This window comes from Magallana gigas, chromosome 2 (genome assembly GCF_963853765.1).
Source record: "Magallana gigas chromosome 2, xbMagGiga1.1, whole genome shotgun sequence".
Classification (NCBI taxonomy): domain Eukaryota; kingdom Metazoa; phylum Mollusca; class Bivalvia; order Ostreida; family Ostreidae; genus Magallana; species Magallana gigas.
The window spans coordinates 54,205,056-54,228,707 of NC_088854.1; the positions used below are offsets into that span (position 1 = coordinate 54,205,056).

A 23,652-nucleotide genomic window follows, 5' to 3' on the forward strand; every position below is an offset into this window, starting at 1 on the left:
GATCTACATCAAAAATTGATGCCAAACATTTTGTGAAGAAACTGTGTATAATCACTAGAATTATATAAATATTATAATAACCCTTCTACATTTTTAATGTATGCAATTGCCTATGACATTGTATTATGCAGGTCAACATTGAAGCTGGTGTTTAAGTAACACTTGATTGCTTCATAATTAAACAATGACTGTGAAAGAACTAAAAAAAAACTAAGAGTGCATTATTATGTCATATAATTAAAAGAGCCTGACAATAACAAATAAAGATAATAAAATAACAACAAAACAATATAAAAATAAAACAATTCTGAACCCGATTTGTGTTAAAATCGAACCTCTATTTCCTCAATGTCATATTTATTTTTTTTTTACATTTAAACAAATCGCATGATTCTTTGGTATAAAAAGTCCAACTTTAATTTCTTTAGTTGGTTTATATATAGATGCATACATTACCAATTTTAATGTTATTGAAACATATTCTTTCCCATAGTTCATCAACATTGTTCCCTCTTCTTACCCCTTCTAATTTTAAGAGCGTTTATGACCAATCAAAGGGTTTTTTAAAGCCATCACTAAAAATTATCATATTTTTTACTTTGCACCTTTTGGATTGTTCGCTCGGATCATTCCTTTGATTTTCATTCTGTATTTTATAGACACTTCCTGTTGTTCCCACCAGCCTATAATCAGAGTTTAGTTTCTATATCTGAACAACTGGTGGTGCTTGCTGCGGCTCTATTTCTTTTAGATGCTCGTAGACCTTTTGAGATTCTTTTTTCAATGCTCTTTCCAAAACCGATGATCTATAATTAAGAATTAAAATATTTTTTAGATACAATGCGAACCTGGTTATACATTCTGTATTTAAAGGAATTCTTAAGATTTATTTTAAACATTGTTCGAGAAGCAGATGAACTATTTACATGAAAAAAACACAACACTTTAATTTCTACATTCTACCTGACTATAATTTTATTATAAGAAAAATTGAACTTTTAAGCTGATTTGATTGTTGAACGTTTAATGAAAACCTGTTGATCGTGCAAGCATAGGGGAATGTATATACTGCACTATTACAAAGAGCATGAGAATGAGACCTGTCAAATATCTGATTTCTTCTGGTACTGATACTGTTTACGTAATTATCCTTTTTTTAAAGAGATGTCCTTCCTAAAATGCCGATGCCTGATTAAATAATCAGATTTCTATCAGTTAGAATGTTACTGATTTGCTAGGTTAAGTAAAGATTCACATATTTGATCAAGATGAAGAAAAGTAGATTCCATCGCTGATTTGTTGTACTTGAGTTTGTCAATTAACAAAATAGCTTAGACTTATGCAAATTGAATTTCATGAGAAATTTCGTTAACTTATTAATAAGTTCTGTAATTTTTACCTGAAAATTGAGATTACATTGTACTCATAACAAGTTTAATCTTCATTAATATCAGACATTAGATTATATACTATATAAACCATACTTAATTTGATTCAAAATATTCAAATTAAATATGAAATTTTACCGTTTCGAACACAATGTACTAGAAATACCCAGCCATCGATTACAAAAGGCTTTTACAACCGAAGTAAATGAAACAATAGGTTAAAAAATTATACACGTCTTGGAATACTACGTAAATGAACCACTTATATTTAACGAAACAATTTAATGAACAAGTTTTCACAAACATTTTATATTATTTTACCGTAAAATCTATAAAAAAAAACCCATGAAAACCTTTTGCATTGGATTGTCGTCTGCTGGTTGCTGCTTCTTCTTCGATAAAGCCTCCCGCCATATTTGAATGCACGTGTATTCCCTTAATCCAAGCTCAGCAGCTGTCTCTGTGATTATAATAAACTTTCAATTAAATGTCATGTTGTAAATTTTGAATTTACTGGATGGGTGTAAATACAAAATTTACATGTTGTCATGTTGTAAATTTTGTATGTACACCCACCCATTAAATTCAAAATTTACAACATGACACAAATGTACATAAAACACAAATATAATATTTATTTGAAATGATCAAGTGTATATTCTAATCACTTGTTCATTTACTCAATATGATGTTAATAATAGTAACAAGGGCGCTGGGTGCTCAACAAATTCCCCATTATGACTAACATAAAAATCAGGATATGATTTCTTTAGCCATTAACTGTTATTGAGCTTGAAAATTGAATAAATTGAACCAAATATGGCTATTTTCCAATATTTTAATACAAAGTTCTTCTTATATCATTATGCAAAGCTCTTGTTCTGAAGGAGGTAAACTTAGTCTAAAAATGGAAACGACCATCCAGCCTTTTTAATCAAAGCCATTGTTCAATCAGTCAGTTCTTTTTTCCTATACAAAACAAAGTTAAACTTGTAACCTGGAATCATCAGATCAAGTCTGGTCTTCTCCACTTTCATCTGTTCTTCAATTATTCCTCTAAGATAAGCATTATCCTTCCATTCTTGATGAAAATAGAATTTGAAAAAAAATTCTTTCATACAATAGAAACGTGCATTAATTGATATACCAGTATTTAACTATTAAGGTCAAGATCTAGTAAAAGATTACAGAGTGTCTTTTTTGGTGCTAGAACCATTATGACGTATTATTATAATACGGCCTTAAAGGAATTAATGAAATGTAGAAAACGAAACAATTTCTTAATATTATATATTAAATCATGGGAAAAGTAATCCCGATAACTATAATATTTAATTTTACATCATTTGAAAGAGGAGGTCAAGAGCTTGTTTTGGAGAGACTGTAGGCATTTTAGATATATTTCATTAGTCAAAAAATGAAAAACAACTCCGAAATTTGTTACTTATTTCTTTCATTATTCATATAAAATGACAGTATAAAAGATTTTTCATTGTGTTTATTATAAACTAAGGGCCCTTAACACCCTCCAAACAAAGCTATTGTTATAAAGCATCATTGAAAGAATTTTATATCTTGAATGTCATAGCAAGCATACGACTTGTTCTTCACTTACCTCCTGTATTCAAACCCAGTGCCAATCTTGCAAGGCCAAATAGTACCTCCACAAAATTGACATACAAAGTTTCGTGACCATTTATTTCTTTTCTCGTTAGTGTTAAATTCATCTTCATGAAATTGGTATGCAATTGTCTGCGCGGACATTTATTTCCAAAACCAAGTGGAGGATTCATAGACTTCATAAAATCTTTTAAATGGCGTACTTCCAGTGTCATTCTAGATTCAATTAGAAATTTAAAAGCTTATCGAAATGAGTTCTTGTTTTAGCATGTTGTATACTTGCAATCCAATATTTCAGAATATTAGTAACTATAATTGCAACTAAATTAAAAAAATCTTAAAGATCATTGAATTACTGTAAAATACAGACGACATCGACCACTTTGCCTCCAATTAAAGTTAAATAAGGCAGGTTTAATCTTATGTTCATTTATCAAAACATGTATACTTTTATAACAAGTTAACAATGTAAATTATTTTGTAATCCTCCTAGGCACCTGATCCTTCCTCTTTCTTTTTAGAGGTCCGTGTTGCTCTACTTTGAATTTGTATTTCGTTTTATGGATTTTTGAGATGGTTGACAGTTTGTTATTGTCATTTTTTGTACAATAATAAAATAGATTTCGTTACTTACGGGTCTTGAAAATTGGCATACTTAAGCCACACATCGGTGAAAGCGTGCAGATGCTGCGGTCCCAAGTGAGCAGGGTCAGCGTGCAGATAATCGAAATTGTTTACAATGACTGCCTCGAATAGGTTCATCATCTGCAATGCAGTTGTCAATTGTAAGGCGGATTCATTTCACTGGAGACAAATGGGGTTAAATTTTTTTCCTCAGTTTCGTGGTTAGGAATTGTAGTTTGTATACAAGATAAAGTAGAGAAATGTCCCCACCCCATCCTCTTTCTCCTCCAGCAAGACTTGCTACTCTTCTTTATTTTTTGAATTCAAATTCTTTTGATAAAAATATATATCCGATAAATTTGTATTCGTTCCTGTTTAGGACCGTTAAAGGGGATGTACGGCCATTTTCTTTAACTGACTTGTATATTCCAAAGCCCAAAACTGCTGTCAGTAGATACAAAAGCAAGAAATTTGAGGGTTATTGTTGTTTAGTACGCAAATTGCTTACGCAAGTAAAGAACAACTACTTTGTTAATCACTTCGAACTGCGCAGATGCAGACCTAAATTGAAAAAAAATATGAAAGCAGTCATTGGTGGCCACCTTACAAACATTTGTTGAGAAAAGGGTGTAATCGTAAATATATATATATATATATATATATATATATATATATATATATATATATATATATATATATATATATATATAACCCTATGGATCATGGTGTTGCCAAACTTAAATCTTTCCTAATCCAGGATGCTTTCACACCAGTTTCAGCTTTTTTGGCCGGCCGGTTTCTGAGAAGTTTTTTTTTTTATATATAGTATATGTATTCCTAGGTAAATATAATTCGACCCCCCCCCCCTTGTGGTCCCAACCAAACCCCCGGGGGTCATAAATTTCACAACTTTAATTCTGCACTACCTGAGGATGCTTTTCCATAATTTTGAGCTTTCCTGGCCGAATGGTTCTTAAAAGGATTTTTTTTAAATCTCCAAAATATTTAATAACTCATAATTATCTTCCCTTGAAAGAGAGTTTAGTCATTAATTTTCCTAACTTTAAATCCCCTTTGTCTACGAAATCTTTATAACAAGTTTGGTTGATATTGGCCAGGTGGTTCTAGAGAACATGTTGAAAATGGGGAAAAGTTTACGGACAGACGGACGGACAAAATGACGAACGACAGACAAAATCTACAAGTAATCAGAAAAGCTCACTTGAGCTTTCAGCTCAGGTAAGCTAAAAATAAAAACAAATCAATCACTTACCAAAAATGCAGACAGACAAATGAACACTATGAAGTAAAGAGTCGCAAAGGCAAAGCCACATGACGTGTTCGAGTTATCTCCCTCACAGGGCCGACTACCAGAACAAGCCAACATAATCGTTTGCCAGTTTTCTCCCGTGGCGCACCTGTTTACGAGCACGTACGTAAAAAAAAAAACAACAAAAAAAATGTATTTTTAAGCAATCTATTTTAAATAAGAAAACTAGTACCTGAATAATACCAGCAGTGACGTAAATATGTTGCCAAAGTTGTTGTATCGATTAATGGCGGTATCGTCATCCAGTTTTATATTTCCAAACATCTGCCAACACAATTAACTATTCATTTACAAAAACAAAATAAATATACATATACTAATATATGTATATTTGTTGGATAGTACGATAAAGTTCTGATATTTACCTGCATTCCAAGAACTGCGAACACATAGAACGACAGAACGTTTAGAAAAAACACGTATGGTAGAGACTGAAACATTTAAAAATCGCATATACAATTGTTTTATTGATTCATGTATATTCAAATTAATCAACAATATAAACATATATGTACAATTCTTGAAAAACAAAACCGAGCATTAATTAAAGTCCAATGCTAAGAATTTACGACACACTAATAATGACTGTATGTTACCATCCGAAATACTTTTGAAGATGTTTCTTGTGTGTCACCTAAATAAATGTCGGTATAAATATTTTAAAGATGTATTGAATGAGGATTTAATGTGCAGTGAAAGTACCTTCATCGATAGATAAAAGCTCCACAACAGAAACCTTAAGGACGTGAACTTCTTTAAGATTTTTGCTGCTCGAGCCGCCCGGAACACTCGGAAGTTGATGCCCTGGATCTAAAACGTCAATGAGTAATGCAGAGACATCAGACAATTGATAACAATGTAAATGGAAGAAAAAATCAAAGTACTGAAGTACTGACGGGCGTTGATTTTATCGATTATTATTAATTTTAGAATCAACGATAATGTTATTTTGCATGGCAAGTGGTTTCTTATATGTACATGTATTTGATTTACGCACATTTTTTACGATATGAATACTTGGACTCTTCCGAAAAGAATTTCGAGAAAACCCCATATGAATCATGTCGTGTAATATTTTAAGATACTATTAATTCCATCAACGTACGTATCAGTAATCGAAATATTTCTGAAAAATTGTATGGATCCAAGCAATATTGAAATCTAGCTTCGATCAACCAGACGCTCGGCTGTCTCCGTTAATCTCCGACAAGCAAGAGAAATTCTCTGCTTGTCGAAGATTTACGGAAACCACCGATCGTCTGGTTGAACGATACTATAGTAAACTCTAGCGTAGGAATACATACCACTACAAAAAATGTCTAAATTGTTTCCTGCCATTTAAAATCTGACTAATTTCAAGGTATTAATAAATAAGTTTCCTTGAAAAACAATGCTTCAGAATTTATCGATTATTTCCGATAACTAAGTCTTGTCAGCGGTGATGATTTGTGCTTAGGTCCAAACACTGTTTCACTTTCGGTTTGCCAGAGTAACTGCATAGGAGAGTTGATTAAAATCAACTCCCAAAAATCAGGAAATGACAAGATTTCTTTTTGCTGTTCGAGCCACCCGAAACACTGATAGTTAATGCCCTGATCAATGCTTAACGCAGAGACGACAGCAAACGACAGAGAGCAGTGAAAGCAAGAAAAGTGAAATACCTTTAATAGATCTAGGACGACATCAATGATACTGCCAACAACAATAACGAAGTCTATTTTGTTCCAATTATCTGAGATGTAATTCTTTAAAAAAAAAAAAAAAGGAATCGTTATGAAATCACAGTTCACAAAACATCACACTCACACACATCACGTCTATATACGGGCATAAGAAATGTTAAAATCACTGGAAAAACTAAAATCAACATAACTTATAGACTTTATTATATATTTATGTCATACAGTATTGGTTTAAAATCTTTATAAAAGACTAACCTTACGCAAAACAAAAATTTTCAATGCCGCCTCAACAAAAAATATGATAACAAATGCCAGGTTGGAATACCATAAAGCTGTCGAGTAAGTTGGGGGTTGGTCCTCATACTGAAACAAAACGAAACGAAAAGAACATTGTTTAAATACACTATGACAGTCCGAAAGTCATAATAAATGTTGGTGTGTGGTTTTCCCTATTTGCTTAGTTCAGTAGTCAGGATACCTGTAGGTGGAATGTTCTAAGGTAAGATAGATTTTAGGTTTATTTATTTTCAGAGCTTACTCTAATTTAGAAGTTCAAAGAGTTGTATCATCTGAAATGGATACGAAATTAGTAACGCTTTGAGTGAATATTTGGTTTGTCCTATCCTCTTGAAGACAATGTATCTTTAGGCAATCTTGAATAGGCTGGATCCGAGAAGCTTGAAAAAGAGGCAGAGAGTGGATAAAAAGAATTCACGTATTTATTGAAAGAGCGCAACCCAGTAAGTGACGAGCATAACCCAACTCTCGCCTGTCGTAAAAAGTTTTGAAAAACTGACGAATGAAATTTGTTGAAATTTGTTGAAATTGCGTACGTTTAGAAAAATATTAGTTAAGGACGGTTAACGTGTAATGATAATTCACACTATGTAAGAAAATACTTTTTGCTAAAGAGGTTCAACTTGAGTTAATAAAATGTATGACACCTGGTGTTTGGACACTGAATTGGTTAACACATACCAGATGACAAACAAATCAGTGATATCAAAGAAAAATAAGGACAAGAAACACACAAACTGACTTACAATGAATAAACAATCCCAAATGTCCCAATAAAAAGAATTAACTTAGTACATGGGTCTTGGCAATAGTTTAGAAATTTCCCCCTTTTAAAACTATTTAAAATTTTGAGTAATTAAATCATTTGTTCAGTTGAAATATTGAAATAAACGTTATAAATGTGACTGAATGAAAAATATGTGAAAAAAATGTAAAAAGTGGACATGTGCAAAAAGGCCATAATTAAGCTATCCTGAAAAGTTAAAAGGAAGAAAATGTCGGATCTCATATATGGATCCACTTAAGATATCATTAAAATATCATTGTTCATACATAAGATTATTTGGTTAAAAAAAGGGAAAATGTTAATGAAAAAGAGGGCCATTTCGGAAATATTGATTCAATTGTTTTTATATGTCATGTATACATGTATTAAGACAATCTTAAAAAAGTAACAGAAAGATAACATGGAATGACTTATCAGCTATTGTTAATATGTATACAAAACTGATATAATCATAGCTTAATGATGTACACAATATCAAACATGATTTTTTATCATTATTCAATCGCTTCTGCTAGAAATTAATGAAGAATCGACTTCTTCTGGCCATGGAGGAAATATTTTGGCTATAATTTAAGACTTTACTAAACTGATTTTCGATTAGTTTAATTGATAATTGAAAATAATTGATATTGAAATAAATAAAAATGTGATTTTTTAATTAACACACATAAATAAGACAACTACATAAAAGTATTATATAACTTAGAGTCATGCTTGTTCCATCAAGAGGGATACATTGTTTTGATATTTGCATGCAAAAACTATTTAATTATTTCTAATATTGTACAAAATGATACAGTAACATATAAAATAATTATCACCATAAACTATTATGATATTAAACACCTGGCGCTGATATATATGGTGTTAATTTCGTTTTGACAAAACATCAAATAATTTGGCACCACGTTTTGAATACGCACAATATTTTGAATTCCCTACAATGTAGGTGGTTGAATGGCCAGAAATTAGAACCATATAAAAGTTCTTATATTTAGGTTTTGAAACGGGTAATTGATTTCAATCGTTATTATTTTATTTTATCTGTAATATTGTAAAGAACACATATCGGTTACAAAATGTTAAAAATTTATTTCACATTCATTTTTCATATTTCAATTTCAAATTATTTTACTTATCAGGGTGACCACTTAGAAGTGTATTGCCACAAAATAAATTGTGCCATTGTGCCAATGAGAGAGAGAGAGAGAGAGAGAGAGAGAGAGAGAGAGAGAGAGAGAGAGAACGGCAAAATACGACTGACAACAATGTCAAAGAATGTTACATTAAGGCAGAAAACTTGACAAAAACTATTGTACAGCAGATAGAATGAGAAAGCTTTAAAAGACTTTTAAGACAGACTTTTTTTTTATCAAAGACGATAAGTTATGTACAACACAGCTAACTAGATATCTGTGAGCTAATGCTTACCTTGACTTGAATATACAAATCAAATAAGCAAAGTCGAAATTTAACAGGAACTTGACATCGAATTTGTTAAACAAGAGGCCCAGGGGCCACATCGCTCACCTGATCAACAATTGCCTTAATTCTGATCAAATTAGCATTACAGTATCAAAATATCTTGACAACTAAGTACAGTAGATCTTGCTAAAAAAAATAGAAAATCTGTCAATTTTTATCCACCTCTTTTTTTGGGTAAATACCAAGCCCCTTTTGTTGTTGTACCTGTAAGAAGATTTTTCTCTATTCCAATTTACCCCCCCCCCCTCCATTTGGTGGCCCCCCTTTTCTCTAGGGAATCATGGTTTCATCAAACTTAAATCTGCATAACCTGTGCTTTCACACTAAGTACTGAGTTTTGGACCGAAAACTTTCCCAGAATATTTTTAAAGATTTTTCTCTATATATTCCTATGTAAAAATTCAAACTGCCGTCACGGCCCAGCCCTATCACTAGGGACTGTGATTTTGCAAACTTGAATTTACACTATCCGAGGATGCCTCTACACAAGTTTAGGCTTTTCTGGCCAAATAGTCTTTAAAAAGAAGATATTAAAGATTTTCTCTATATATTCCTATGTAAAAATTCATCCCCCATTGTGGCCTCACCATACCCCATGACTATTATTTAAACAAACTTGAATCTTTACGATCTTGGGATGCTTCCACTTAAATTTGGGCTTTCCTGGCCTTATAGTTTTGAGAAGAAGATTTTTAAAGATTTTCTCTATATATAAAAATTTATCCCCCATTGTGGCCCCGCCCTACCCCCAGGGACCATGATTTGAACAAACTTGAATCTACATTATCTGAGGATGGTTACAATTTGAGCTTTCTTGGCCAAAAAGTTTTGAAAAGAAATTTTTTTAAAGATTTTCTCTATATATTCCTATATAAAAATTTATCCCCTAATTGTGGCCCCACCCTACCCCTGGGGACCATGATTTGAACAAACTTGAATCTACACTATCTGAGGATGCTTCCACTCAAATTTAAGCTTTTCTGACCTTATAGTTTTTGAGAAGAAGATTTTAAAAAAAAAATTCGATATATTCCTATGTAAAACATGACCCCCCTCTTGTGGCCCCACCCTACCCCCGGGGACCATAATTTGAACAAACTTGAATCTACACTACCTGAGGATGCTTCCATTTTAATTTGAGCTTTTCTGGCCTGATAGTTTTTTAGAAGAAGATTTTTAAAGATTTTGTCTATATATTTCTATGTAAAACTTGATCCCCTAATTGTGGCCTCACCCTACCCCTGGGGACCATGATTTGAACAAACTTGAATCTACACTATCTGAGGATGCTTCCACTCAAATTTAAGCTTTTCTGACCTTATAGTTTTTGAGAAGAAGATTTTAAAAAAAAATTTCGATATATTCCTATGTAAAACATGACCCCCCTCTTGTGGCCCCACCCTACCCCCGGGGACCATAATTTGAACAAACTTGAATCTACACTACCTGAGGATGCTTCCATTTTAATTTGAGCTTTTCTGGCCTGATAGTTTTTTAGAAGAAGATTTTTAAAGATTTTGTCTATATATTTCTATGTAAAACTTGATCCCCTAATTGTGGCCCTACCCTAGCCCCGGAGACCATGATTTGAACAAACTTGAGTCTACACTACCTGAGGAAGCTTCCACTTTTATTTGAGCTTTTCTGGCCTAATAATTTTTTAGAAGAAGATTTTTAAAGATTTTCTCTATATATATTCCTATGTAAAACTTGATCCCCCCATTGTGGCCCCACCCTACCCCTGGGGACCATGATTTGAACAAACTTGAAGCTACACTACCTGAGGAAGCTTCCACTTTGATTTGAGCTTCTCTGGCCTAATAATGTTTTAGAAGAAGATTTTTAAAGATTTTCTCTATATATTCCTATGTAAAACTTGATCCCCCCATTGAGGCCCCACCCTACCCCCGGGGACCATGATTTGAACAAACTTGAATCTACACTATCTGAGGAGGCTCCCATTTTAATTTGAGCTTTTCTGGCCTGATAGTTTTTTAGAAGAAGATTTTTAAGGATTTTGTCTATATATTTCTATGTAAAACTTGATCCCCCCATTGTGGCCCCTCCCTACCCCTGGGGACCATAATTTGAACAAACTTGAATCTACACTACCTGAGGATGCCGCCACACAAGTTTGAGCTTTTCAGGCCGAATAGTTTTTGAGAAGAAGATTTTTGAAAAATACGAACAAATTTTCAATAATTCTCAATTATCTCCCCTTTAAAGAGGGCGTGGCCCTTCATTTGAACAAACTTGAATCCCCTTCACCTAGTGGTGCTTTGTGCCAAATTTGGTTGAAATCTGCCCAGTGGTTCTTGAGAAGAAGATGAAAATGTGAAAAGTTTACAACGCCAACGCCGACAACGACAACGACAACGACGACGACGACAGACAACGGACAAATTGTGATCAGAAAAGCTCACTTGAGCCTTTGGCTCAGGTGAGCTAAAAATGAATACAACCGTATAGCATGCCTAAACAAAACTTTAAGCATATGAAATTAATAATTATAAGAAATCTTTGACAAAACTTTAGGCTATAAATAAACAAAGCCGTCATTTAACAGGAAGTAAACGTTTGATTGGTCCAAAAATGAACCCAACCGTATATAGTTTACTTAACAAAGGGTGTGTTAAAATCTCAAGCATATGCGATAAATAGTTGCTGAGAAATTTGAGACGGAAATTTGCTTGAAAATTTAGACTATAAGTGAACGAAGTCGTCATTTATTACAAAGTTGACGTCTGATTGGTCAAAAAAGATCCCCACCATATAGCATGCCGTAACAAAGAGTTATTAAAATTTCAAACATCTACGATTAATACTTACTGAGAAATCTTTGACACAAATTTATTACGGACAGATATACACAGACACAGAACACAAGGGTAATACAGTATACTCCCTGGCCTTCGGAGCGGGTATATTTGAAGCTTTCGAAGAACAACAACGGGAAGTAAAAGTCCAAGAGAAGTATAAAGATTAAGTCGATGACAATTAAGTAAAAGTTTAAGAATCATTGTAGATAAAGAACACTCCAAAGATTATAGATTATTTGTGAAACAACCCTTGTTGAACACAATGTCGATATATATACTGCTTTATTCCTTATCGTTGACATACCTCCATTCCTAAACAAATTGTATTTAGAACGACCAAAAGTAAAATTAAGTTTTCAAAGCGATCGGATATGACGACCCTCCATAATTTCTGTCGAATCCACGAGGCATCTTTTGGAATGAATCGTGAATGATCTGGTTCCGCACGGGTGACGTACAGAATGCAATTTTCCTAAAAGTTCAAATAACTAAATTTAAACTGTACAAGATAATACCTTTGATTTCAATTGTAAAATATTTATAATGAATATTGATCAATTTTGAATCTTGCCTGGCGTTGTGTTAAACCACTCCTTTTCTTTTTATTCACATCCTCTGATTGAAATGCCACAGTGATCATTGCAATGAAGACATTAAGGAAGAAGAAAGGTGCAATCACTATATACACAACGAAAAAGATAGCAATCAGCTTGTCTTCGCTCTGGCTTGGTCCTTGGTCAACACCTGCGCTTGATACAGCAGAGTCAAAAATACTGAAAGCAGAAAAAATATAGTTCTTAAAACCACATCATAATTAAAATAAACATATATGAATTAACATGATTTACGTAAAAAAAACGCACAGGAAAATATTTGATAAAAATTATCTGTGTAAATAACGTCTAGGGGCGAGTATCGGACCTATTCATATTTTTTAAACACAAATATATAATTTTAAAACAATATAAGTTTCGTGCGATGCGTGAAACTAGTTAGAATGCCCTTTACTATTTAACACCGACCCTTATATGTATTCATACGCAAAACTATTCGAACACGTAACTATCATACAACGTTTTTCCCGCTAATTTACGAAACACGGGAAAATTAAATTATTAAAGCCATACGCTCAAAATCTAAAAAATCAAAGTAAATAATTACTTAGCCATAATATCACTTTATATGATTCAGAATGTTTAATTAAAAGTTTATTCTTTTATTAAATTATTTTGTATAAAATATTTGTATGGAATATCATACACATAAAGAGTAGAACTGAAAGGAAACCCGACAAATCAATAGCTGGGCTGAAGTAGATATATATTTATTTGATAATCTTATTAATATCCTAATGGTTTAAGTGCTTCAATTACATTAAATTCAATTACCTTTATTTAACGTTTAGATATGAGAAGAAACAGTCTTAACGGTTTTTTCAATTCAGTCCATTTGTTTTTCATGAGTTAGATTGATATACTTGTATATCAAGCTTTTAAGGGATAATAATTTTTTATACATATTTTATATAGATATATTGAATATAGACATATTTTATAATTAATGATGTTTTTATCCATGAGGTTAAACAGGTCGAGACCACTATATTTTGTGACGTCGGCATAAATTTGCATACTAAATTAGGCACCTGTTTACTTTTATCGACAAACCAATCAAGTGAATGAGTTGCAAGGCATTGTGGGCTACTACAAGTTTCAGTGTATACAAAGCGTATTGAAAATATATACCATTTTGAATTGTCCTTTGGAAACTCATTTTGAATGATTTTTCAGAATTTATGAAAGTAATATGGACAATTATGTCTGAACTTCAATTTCTATGCTCACATTTAAAAAATATTGCATACGAGGACTTAAATCAACCTATTTAAATACCCCATTGTCAATGTTCAAAAGAGAGGTACGTCCTATTGAATTAAAAGCAGTGAGTTCTGGGTTTTTTTCACGTGATACCCCATATTTGGGACAACATTAGTAGAACCACGCGTTGATATTTTCTTCAGGGACATTCATCAGAATGCTTAACGGACAAAATACTTTTTGCTGCATATAGCTTGTGCTTCTGCGTTTGCATATTTGTGCATTTCTACTACCGTGGCTACTAGTATTCACGTATGTTAAAAAATGTACAGTTACCTGTATTTATTTCTAGTGCACAATGATAAAGTCACCAATACATACATGTGATGGTTTTTTTCTTATCAAAATATGTTTGTACTTGTATGCGTATGTTTGTCAGTCGTTTGATACTGATCATTTTTGAAGCAACAATTAATCAACTAAAACAACAGTATTTTTTAATGTGAGCATGGAACAAAGTTAATGGTACGTAATCTTTAATTTTTTACCTTCTAAAGTAAAAATCAAGACGTACAAACATTCCGGCAAGCAATTAAATATTGTGTATAAAACAGACAAATACCACGTGCGTTTGTTGAATCGTAAACACGTTATAGACCGTCATGCATTGCAACTCATTCACTGGATTGGAGAATCTGTTTGCCAAAAATACTGTCACGTGTTAAATAATGCTATCCATATAAGGTAGTGTACCTGACCTGTTTAAAATAAGTAGATAAAATATCTTGACAGAGAAAGATGAAAATACTTTGAAATCACCCTTACTCCGGCCATCCTTCTCCGGTCGTGATAACAAAGAGGGTTGTCATGGCTTCAAATACATCGTCGAAGTGGAAATCACGTCGTCGCCATTCTCGGTCTAATACCTCTAGCTTCCCCATTTGATATTTAGTATAGTCAATATATTGGCCTCTGAAAATAGATAGATAGATAGATAGATAGATAGATAGATAGATAGATAGATAGATAGATAGATAGATAGATAGATAGATAGATAGATAGATAGATATAGATCGATTTCGTGTGGTCAAGAAACTTTGGGACTGCAATTTCTTATTTTCATTTTTTTAATCATCTTTCCTGGGTGACATCATATTTCAATCTTTTTGGGTTATATTTGTGTATATATTTAAGTATCATAATAATGATATTTAAAAAGGTTCGTACCTGCACTGATCTCGGGTGAGTTTAGTGGTATCGTTGCAGTAAAAAAGTTTTCCCTGTAATAACTGTACCGCCATGATGGCAAATATCACTTGCATCAACACGTAGATGAAAAGCAACGGTCCTACACTCTTAATAGACTTTATGAACATCACACAAGCCGACTTGAAAGAGAAAAGGTCCAATCACACTTTTATGTAGGTACATGTATATGAAAAAGAGCAAGGATAGACGTGAATGATGCCTGATATTATGGAGACCCATGGAGAACCATGATATAATAATTTCTTTGTACATTTGTAGATAAATTTATTGGGTTCCTTTAATATATTGTTGTTCTTTATTGTATTTATCTTTATGAAAGAGAGCTAGAATAGTCTACCTTCAGTCCAGGAAATTTGTTGATTGTTCTAAAAATCCGTAACACTCGAAGGATTCTAAATATCTTTATGGAGCTAACACCTGGATTTCTTTACATGAAACAAAACGTAAACTAACATTTAACATATTTATATAATATTCCCTATAATTCCAAAAGTATACTGAAATTCAATTAAATGATATAATAACATCTTTAAAATGTTTCATATAATGTTTGACCTGATTGACAAGGACACTAAAGATGCAACGACTATGACACAATCCATACAGTTCCAACCATTTCTTAAATAAGATCCTTTATGCAACAAGAGCCCCATATCAATGATCTGAAGAGGAAACACCATTCATCAGTGTAATTATCGCAACTAAAAACGTAATTAGCAGTCAGTATTTATTCATATCGCCATTTCTTATTCTTGACCCACTTTTAGCACCATTTCCAATGTGAATATAACAGCAAATACAAGGTCCACCCAATATAATATTTGGTTACGCAAGGAGTTATGTCCCGTTGTAGGATCTTCTGCCGCCAGGGTGATACTACTCAGCACAATACAAGCCATCACGATGTTCTCGAAGTGTCTGTGGTTAACAGCCTTGCTCACACGCATTCGAAACCTTCGCCAAAATATCACTTTTATTCTAGGTTTGTCTCGACAACTGACGATTTTATAATAATCAATATAAATTCAAATTACTATTTTGGAATTTTATTTACAATGTCTTCATACAATGCATCGAAACTCACAACTAAGATAAAACAAAACAGAAACATTACGAGTATTTTGTAATGATTGTGCAACAAAATTACATCTTACCTGTTCGTTTTATTCAAAAGGAAAAGAGATCTGGCGGGATTCAAGCATGCCACTTTAAGAGTAATACAACTGTAGAAAATGCGCAAAATATACTTTATGTACAAGCATATTTATGACGTATACATTTGAGAGGTTTTCAATTTTTTTTCATTCAGTAAGAAAACTATACATTATGTTTATTTATTCATTATTGAGAAAAATTAAAACTTACGTACAATTGTGTGTGTATGAAAGATGAGAGAAAGAGAGACCAATGCCTTACCTTTTAACTGAATTTTGTCCATGCTCCCTACGGTCTATCTTAGGTTTAGACTATTAAATAAATAATTGACATTTCATTTTCTATGCTAAAATATATTTATTACAAAAATAAAATAATATACAAATTTTACAATTTGTTTCAGTCTTTCGTTTTCTGTTAATTAAGAATTTTAACAATGGTAACATACAAAAAGAATCGTGTTTTTTAGGGGGTGGGGTTGTAATAATGATTTTACAAACCTACCAATGATTCATCTTCACGATCCTTAGCTTCAGCCAGACTGTCCACGGCGATAGCGAAGAAGACATTTAAAAGAGTGTCTTACATTGTTAGAAAAAATATCAAAAATTATCTTCTTATTTAACATGGGCTTTCAACAGGTTCACACTAGTTTATTTAAATTTCGAAACACTAATAACTTTTTTTTCTAACGGTATTAATTGGAGGCTTTAAGAATTATATATCAGTTAATGAATTTCGATGAAACAGTTTACAAGAAAGTATTTCAGAAGAAACGAATTATCTTTAATTATTATGAGATGATCAAATACAGTCAGAAGGTGATCAAATCCAATAAAGCCCGACGAGTTCTATGATAGTGTTGATCAAGCTCGTCCGTATTTAATATAAAACACCGTGCCGGATAATTATGCCAGTGCCAAGGTGGCATTTTTGCACCTGCTTAAGAGGCAGTTTCGGAAAATTCATACATACAATGTGATAGACCATTGTCTAGAAAGTATATAAACAACCACATTTGTTTTTAGTGTGTTTCAACTGACAGGTGGGATATTTATCTTTAAAAATTAATATCTCATAGGAAAATTATAATTCCTATAGAAACGATTCTCCCAAAGGCAATATTGACAATCCTATAGGATTTTCTAAAAATCCTAGAGGAATTATATTTCCTGTAGAAGAATGGTATTTACTGTGGGAATTTGATTCAGACAAGCAGTTTTCCTATAGGAAACTAATATCTCCTATCGGAATTAATCAAATCCTGTCGGAACTGAAACTGAATTTTAAAAGGAAGTTCTTGTATTCCGATAGGAAATTTCGAATTTCTTGTAGGAATATTGTTTTTCCTATGAGAAAAATAATTTTCCTCTAGGATTTTTTTTTAAAGCTAATAATCTCACCTGAAAGGTGAGTTACGATGATAACAAAAGTGGTTGTAAACTCTATGCAATAATCTACCATAAGGCAAAAATGCCACCTTGGCACTGGCATAATTATCCGGCACAGTGTTATATATAAAACCGCCCTTTTATGTCCAATTTGATGTTAGTTCTTAGCTAATTCTGTTAATAAATGTTCTCTAAAGGATACAGTTCCCAAAAAGAACAACAACTAGGAAGAAAAGGGCGACCGATACACCGATCCCGTCAATACCTCCGTAAGCTCGGATTCCGTTGTACATCACCGAGTTCCAGTCTTCTCCAGTCACAATCTATTACATGTCATAATGAAAATATAAAGTCAAAGGTCAAAGATAAAACCGCGTCAAAACAAAACAAAACGGAAACATAAAGTCAAAGGTCAAAGATAAAACCGCGTCAAAACAAAACAAAACGGAAACATAAAGTCAAAGGTCAAAGATGAAACCGCGTCAAAAGTAACTTCAAATAAGGTTTTACCTGAAACACGGTCAGTATAGCCTTAGGGAAAGTATCAAAATGAGCTGCGGGTCTGCCCTCTATAAAGTTAAATCTAAAACACCGAATCGAAGACATCAATATATTTAATTTAGAGTTTTTAGAAAAACAAGTTATAAACTACTATGTTTTTGAATAATTCAATTTATTTATTGAAGTTTTATGTCCATCATATATTCCTTTGTTCATATCGAGCGCAATGAATCTAATTTTAAAAAATGCTACAAATGTGAATCTTTGCTCAATGTCATTATAATTGAGCTTAAAAGCTTAATAGATCAAGTAAGTGTATTGTAGTTGATGCCTACCGGCCGCCAAAGAGTTGCATCCCAATAACAGCAGTCAAAAAGAGGAAGAGAAACAACAGAAAAAGCAAACTCAGTACGGAAGATTTACTGTCAATCATCACCTGGACTAGGATGTCTATATTACGTTTGTACCTAGAGATAATGAACAAACAACAAAAGTAACCACATTTGATATAAAAATCGAAGGATATATACGGAAACCATGCTTTATATAGGATTCGACAAATTTAATTATAGAAAATATAAAAGCGAAATATGCGATACTACATTGTATGCGATATGATTTGCCTTCACGGTCACAGTCTCAGTTCTTTTTGTCCTACTAAATTAATGTACAGAGGGTCAGGTCGCTTTCTTGTTCATTTTATTCTGATACTCTTTACAATTTACATTTTTATTTCCTCATATTTTACAATTTACAACTTTTCAGAACGAGTTTTAAATATACAATACAGTAGATTTACTATTTTTTAACTTTGCTCTGTTTATAATTAAGTGTAAAAAGTATAACTACTTTACAATATTTTTGCATAAATCCAATCCCTTTAGTGTATACTGACCTTGTTTTTTCGAACACTCGCAGCAACCTTAAGGCTCTGAAGACACTACACTTAAGTCCATGATTGCCTACCCCAGAGCGTATGATCAGCTCAACAACGCTTGCCACCAAAACCTTTTTAAAAGTTTTCATTGATTTTTTTTATATTAAATTAAAAAAAGAATATTTATATTGTATTCACGCGATACGTACTTTGTTAATTAAGAATTAAACTAGAATTTACTATATACCTTATCAGAAAAGTATGTATACTGGTTGTAATATATATAGGTGAAACCGAGGCAGAAATTGAAAAAAAAAATTATATTAACAATATAAAAATCATGTCATTGGTTTGAGATTCCAGTTCAAAAATAATACCATACAACATTGGCTGCTTGGCAATCATTGCGACATCAATAAGCAGAATATTATTTTTAAAGATTAGAACCATTAAAATTGCTGCAGATCATATTTGGTATTCAGAGTTTAATTTATCATCAAAGTGTGTAAAACCAATATTCACCAATAAATCAAAAACATTCATTTTTGAAAAGAAGTATTGTCGATATCCTTGTGCAATTATCCTCATCAAGACTTCAATGCCAAACAATACCACAAAGAATATTTCAAGAATGCCTGGAAAAAAAATTATGAGATGAATTCTCATTAATCTGAAAATATATGTAATTATGTATAATATGTTTCGATATCTCAATCTTGATTTAATAATATCGATAAAGATATTAAGCAGTCCTTATTTATGGAACGCCAAATTAACATATATTCAAATATTTGTACCTATCTTCAATTCAATTGTACCTATCTTCAAATTGAATTAGAGATAGGTACAATTCAATTATACCTTTCTTTAATTCATTCGAAGATAGGTACAATTGATTTGAAGATAGGTACAAATGCAATGAATTGAAGATAGGTACAATTGAATTAAAGATAGGTACAATTGAATTAAACCTATCTTCAATTACTAAAATGTTGGCAATAATGAATACTCCCTGTATAGTACGTCATTTCCGTTACGTCACAACTGGCGCGAAAATAATAATCATAATAATTGTTACCGCTTTAATAAATAGAGTGATTATCAACTGAGTAATACATTCTTTGATAAAGTTATGGAAAAAAATAAAGCCAGTTTTTTATTTAGGTATATAGTGACCCTAACTACGTCACTACCCTAACTTCGTCACTTTTGGGATATTCGGGTATACATGTTTTTGGCTAACTTATTGATATACATGTATATTTTAATAAGTAAATGATGCCTTTTGCAAATATATATATATATATATATATATATATATATATATATATATATATATATATATATATATATATATATATATATATATATATATATATATTATCTATACCTATCTTTAATTCAATTGTACCTATCTTCAAATGATTTGAAGATAGGTACAATTAATTGAAGATAGGTACAATTATTTGAAGATAGGTACAAATATTTGAATATATGTTAATTTGGCGTTCCATACTTATTACTATAGGTACATGTACTCTGTTCGGGAGGTTGGATGGTCAACAAATTATCCATCAAATCTACCTTAAACTTTCAAATAGGATATTTTCGGCTATATACACTTCGGTACTACTAGACAATGGTATTATTTATTAAAGAAAAAATCCAAATATTTTAGTCTTAAAATTTGATCATTTTCCTATATTTCTAAACAGAACTCTTCGTTTCAAAGGGGTAAATATAGCTTAAAAATTGTCATGATTAATATTGGTACCCTCTTTAGCTAAAGAACTACAAGAAAACTATTGACTTACACTGAGTATCAGTTAGCCATTGTGGTTGGTTGTAATGTTCAGTTGCAGCAATTAATGTGTTGGCTGCCACACACGCCATTGAGCCCCAAAAGAATGCTTTTGATTCCACCGCTCTTCTTAGATACAAAACTCTTCAAAATTGATACTAACAGTATAATCAGCAAAAAAAATTGAATCGGTCTACTTAAAAAAAACTATCCAATGTATAATGAAGGTTCACCGCATTATGTTTATTTATCATAAATATCCTTTGCATTTTTTCTCTAGAGCCTTTTCACGGCTGTTATGACCTAACAGTGCTATGCCTTGTAACTGCGTGAATTTTTTTTAAATTGAGTTTTTCTTACAATAGTTTAATGGTCTCTTACATTAATTAGTCTCTTACATAAAAGTCGTTATTAAAATGTTTTAAGCTTAATTTATTACCTTATCATTCCCGGGTCACAATCTAAAGAAAACAATACGGTTACCTCGTTTAAACATATATTGACAAAGTGTCTTTTTTGACGGAAGAAGTATTATCTGATTTATGATTAAAATATTAAAATTCAATATAGAAAATACTACATTTTTAACTAAATCACTAAATTGTGTTAATTCATGCTGTTTCCCCCTGAAGCTCTAACAAGTTTTAGCTTAAAATCAGTAAAATGATGCAATGCTGGTATTCAATTTTATTGTTATTGATATTTCTTAATTTTCTATAAACTCATAAATAATATCGAATTTTTTTTATCAAATATCAAATTTAAAAATAAATAAAATCAGCAAAGAAATATAAGTAATAGTTACTTTAATATGGTTGAATGTCCCGCAGGCATTATATACTGGTATATTGACAATTAATACATAATGTAATTATATAGGTGTTATATGATAAGTTATAGATTATTACTTTTACGTGACCTCGTAGCAAAAATAAGATTATTGGTCATGTGTTTAATATCATCATTATCTAATTTTAAAAATTGCGTACACTTAAATTTTTTATTGCAATTATCGTGAAAATATGAAATTCTTCAACATTAAAACATGTTCAATGCCAGTTGCTAAAAGCGAAGGCATGAATGCTTTTACCTTTTCCTGCATCTTCAGCTTCTGAGCGACTTTCCTCGTAGATACCTTTTTCTAGAAAACAAGTCTTTGACAATGAAATACACGTGCTGAATGATGGCGGCAACCTATTGAGAAAGACATGGGTACTTTGGGTACTTTCGTACTTACCTCCTTTGTTAATCCACTGGAAGTAGTTTCGAATCGCAGTCTTATTCATAACACCGTCATTCACTGCTATCTCTTTTTCTAGTTGCATCTTTTCTCGTTCTCTAGTGAAAACCCTGGAATTGATTGACCGTGTTAGCAAATAGGGAGCTACAGGATTAGGACCCATTGCAATATATATATATATATATATATATATATATATATATATATATATATATATATATATATATATATATATATATATATATATATATATATGTGTGTGTGTGTGTGTGTGTGTGTGTGTGTGTGTGTGTGTGTGGTCCACGCTAATTTTTTCTGTTTAGGTGGAAGATATTAGCGTCATCGATACCTTTTCACATTTTCAGCTTCTCTTAGATTTACAAGTTGAATTGCAAGGTTCACAGCAATGTACCAATGATCAGAAATATGGTACTTGATGAGAATCAGTTCTATGTCAGTATTCAATTGACAGTTTTTAAATATGATGACCACATGTCTGTAAAATACATGCTCACTTACCCTTTGAGAATCCCAAGAACGAGGTTCATCATAAAAAACGCACAGAACATCACAAGAGGGACAAAGTAAAGCCAGTTCAACCAAACTCCTTTAGCGTCGTTAGCCTGAGTGAAAAAATATCTTATCTCGTGTACATGTACCTGTCATATTGAGCTGCATGTTCTGCTTAAAAACAGAAAGTCGTGTAACTTAATAGTATGTGTTTAACTTGCCAAGTAATAGACGTCTGTCCACCCTTCCATGGTTAGACATTGGAACACCGTCAGTAAGGCCAAACCAATGTTGTTAAAGCTGGTGATTCCATCGTTTGGTCCCTTCCAGTACCGTCTACAAGTGGTGTTTCCTGAGCAGTGGTAACCACTTCCGTCTGTATCCGTCTGACACGGTCGTTCCTCCGCCATCTCGTAGTGGCATACCCTTTCTATTTAATGTTTACAAATTATTGAAACAGCCAATCACAAAATCATAATAATAACTATAAGAGTGGAGAATTTCACATCAAATACAAGATACGGGTAAGGGTATATACATTTACAAAATGAATATACATTCATCGCGGAAAATATATTTCAACATTGAATGGCGAAAAAAACACATTAACAAATAGATATCCAATAGTACAGGGGTTGTGAAGCTTTTGTGTATCTTGCCTCTATTACAGAACATTTGTTTAGATTCAAAACAAGCCCTGTTGAATGCCCCCATGTAGTAATCCATGCCGAGAATCGCAAAAATCAACACGGAGAGGTTGACTAAAAATAGGACCGGTAACAGACTGGAGACCGATCGCAGGATGGTCGTTGCAACCAACTTCATGTCTATTAAAAAGTAAAAAAAAAAATCTTACTTATTTTACAATAATTGATTACTGTGGCGTGGAAGGTTCAGATGAAAAAATAAATATAATTCTATTTGTTCGGACAAATAAGTTATTTGTTCGGACGAATTACGATTTGTTCGGACAAATAAGTTATTTGTTTGGACAAATTAGCTAGTTGTTTGGTCGAATTACGATTTGTTCGGACAAATAAGTTACTTGTTTGAACGAAT

The 23,652-nt window shown here is 32.2% G+C and overlaps 1 protein-coding gene across 2 annotated transcripts; it reads right to left on the bottom strand.

Annotated features, from left to right (window-relative positions):
* Nucleotides 1-408: 408 nt before the first annotated feature.
* LOC105331673 (voltage-dependent calcium channel type A subunit alpha-1) lies at nucleotides 409-22,880 on the bottom strand. 2 transcript variants are annotated; one of them, XM_066077254.1, is made up of 31 exons: nucleotides 22,603-22,880; nucleotides 22,081-22,193; nucleotides 21,934-21,984; nucleotides 21,283-21,304; nucleotides 20,857-20,987; nucleotides 19,565-19,677; nucleotides 19,061-19,173; nucleotides 18,501-18,632; nucleotides 18,175-18,247; nucleotides 17,867-17,987; nucleotides 16,778-16,854; nucleotides 16,535-16,584; nucleotides 16,273-16,341; nucleotides 15,880-16,072; nucleotides 15,674-15,780; nucleotides 15,456-15,543; nucleotides 15,077-15,237; nucleotides 14,675-14,821; nucleotides 12,604-12,805; nucleotides 12,337-12,504; nucleotides 6,900-7,007; nucleotides 6,624-6,707; nucleotides 5,665-5,772; nucleotides 5,328-5,393; nucleotides 5,135-5,226; nucleotides 4,906-5,050; nucleotides 3,643-3,773; nucleotides 3,004-3,224; nucleotides 2,386-2,469; nucleotides 1,742-1,848; nucleotides 409-806 (listed from the first exon to the last, which is right to left on the bottom strand). In XM_066077254.1, exons 1-31 carry the CDS (start codon nucleotides 22,650-22,652, stop codon nucleotides 690-692), a joined length of 3,444 nt encoding a protein of 1,147 aa, XP_065933326.1. In that variant the 5' UTR covers nucleotides 22,653-22,880; the 3' UTR covers nucleotides 409-689. The 2 variants fall into 2 exon arrangements, with proteins under 2 accessions (XP_065933326.1, XP_065933327.1); XM_066077255.1 differs by lacking the exons at nucleotides 409-806; nucleotides 1,742-1,848; nucleotides 2,386-2,469; nucleotides 3,004-3,224 and adding an exon at nucleotides 4,141-4,193.
* Nucleotides 22,881-23,652: the final 772 nt, after the last annotated feature.

Coding starts and splice junctions, on each gene's coding strand:
- LOC105331673 (XM_066077254.1), bottom strand. CDS start 22,652: ATGTTCTGTGCGTTTTTTATGATGAACCTCGTTCTTGGGATTCTCAAA. Junction 18,248..18,500: donor ATGCAACTCTTTGGCGGCCG/GTAGGCATCAAC, acceptor TCGGTGTTTTAG/ATTTAACTTTATAGAGGGCA. Junction 3,774..4,905: donor TTTGTCTGTCTGCATTTTTG/GTAAGTGATTGA, acceptor ACTGCATTGCAG/ATGATGAACCTATTCGAGGC.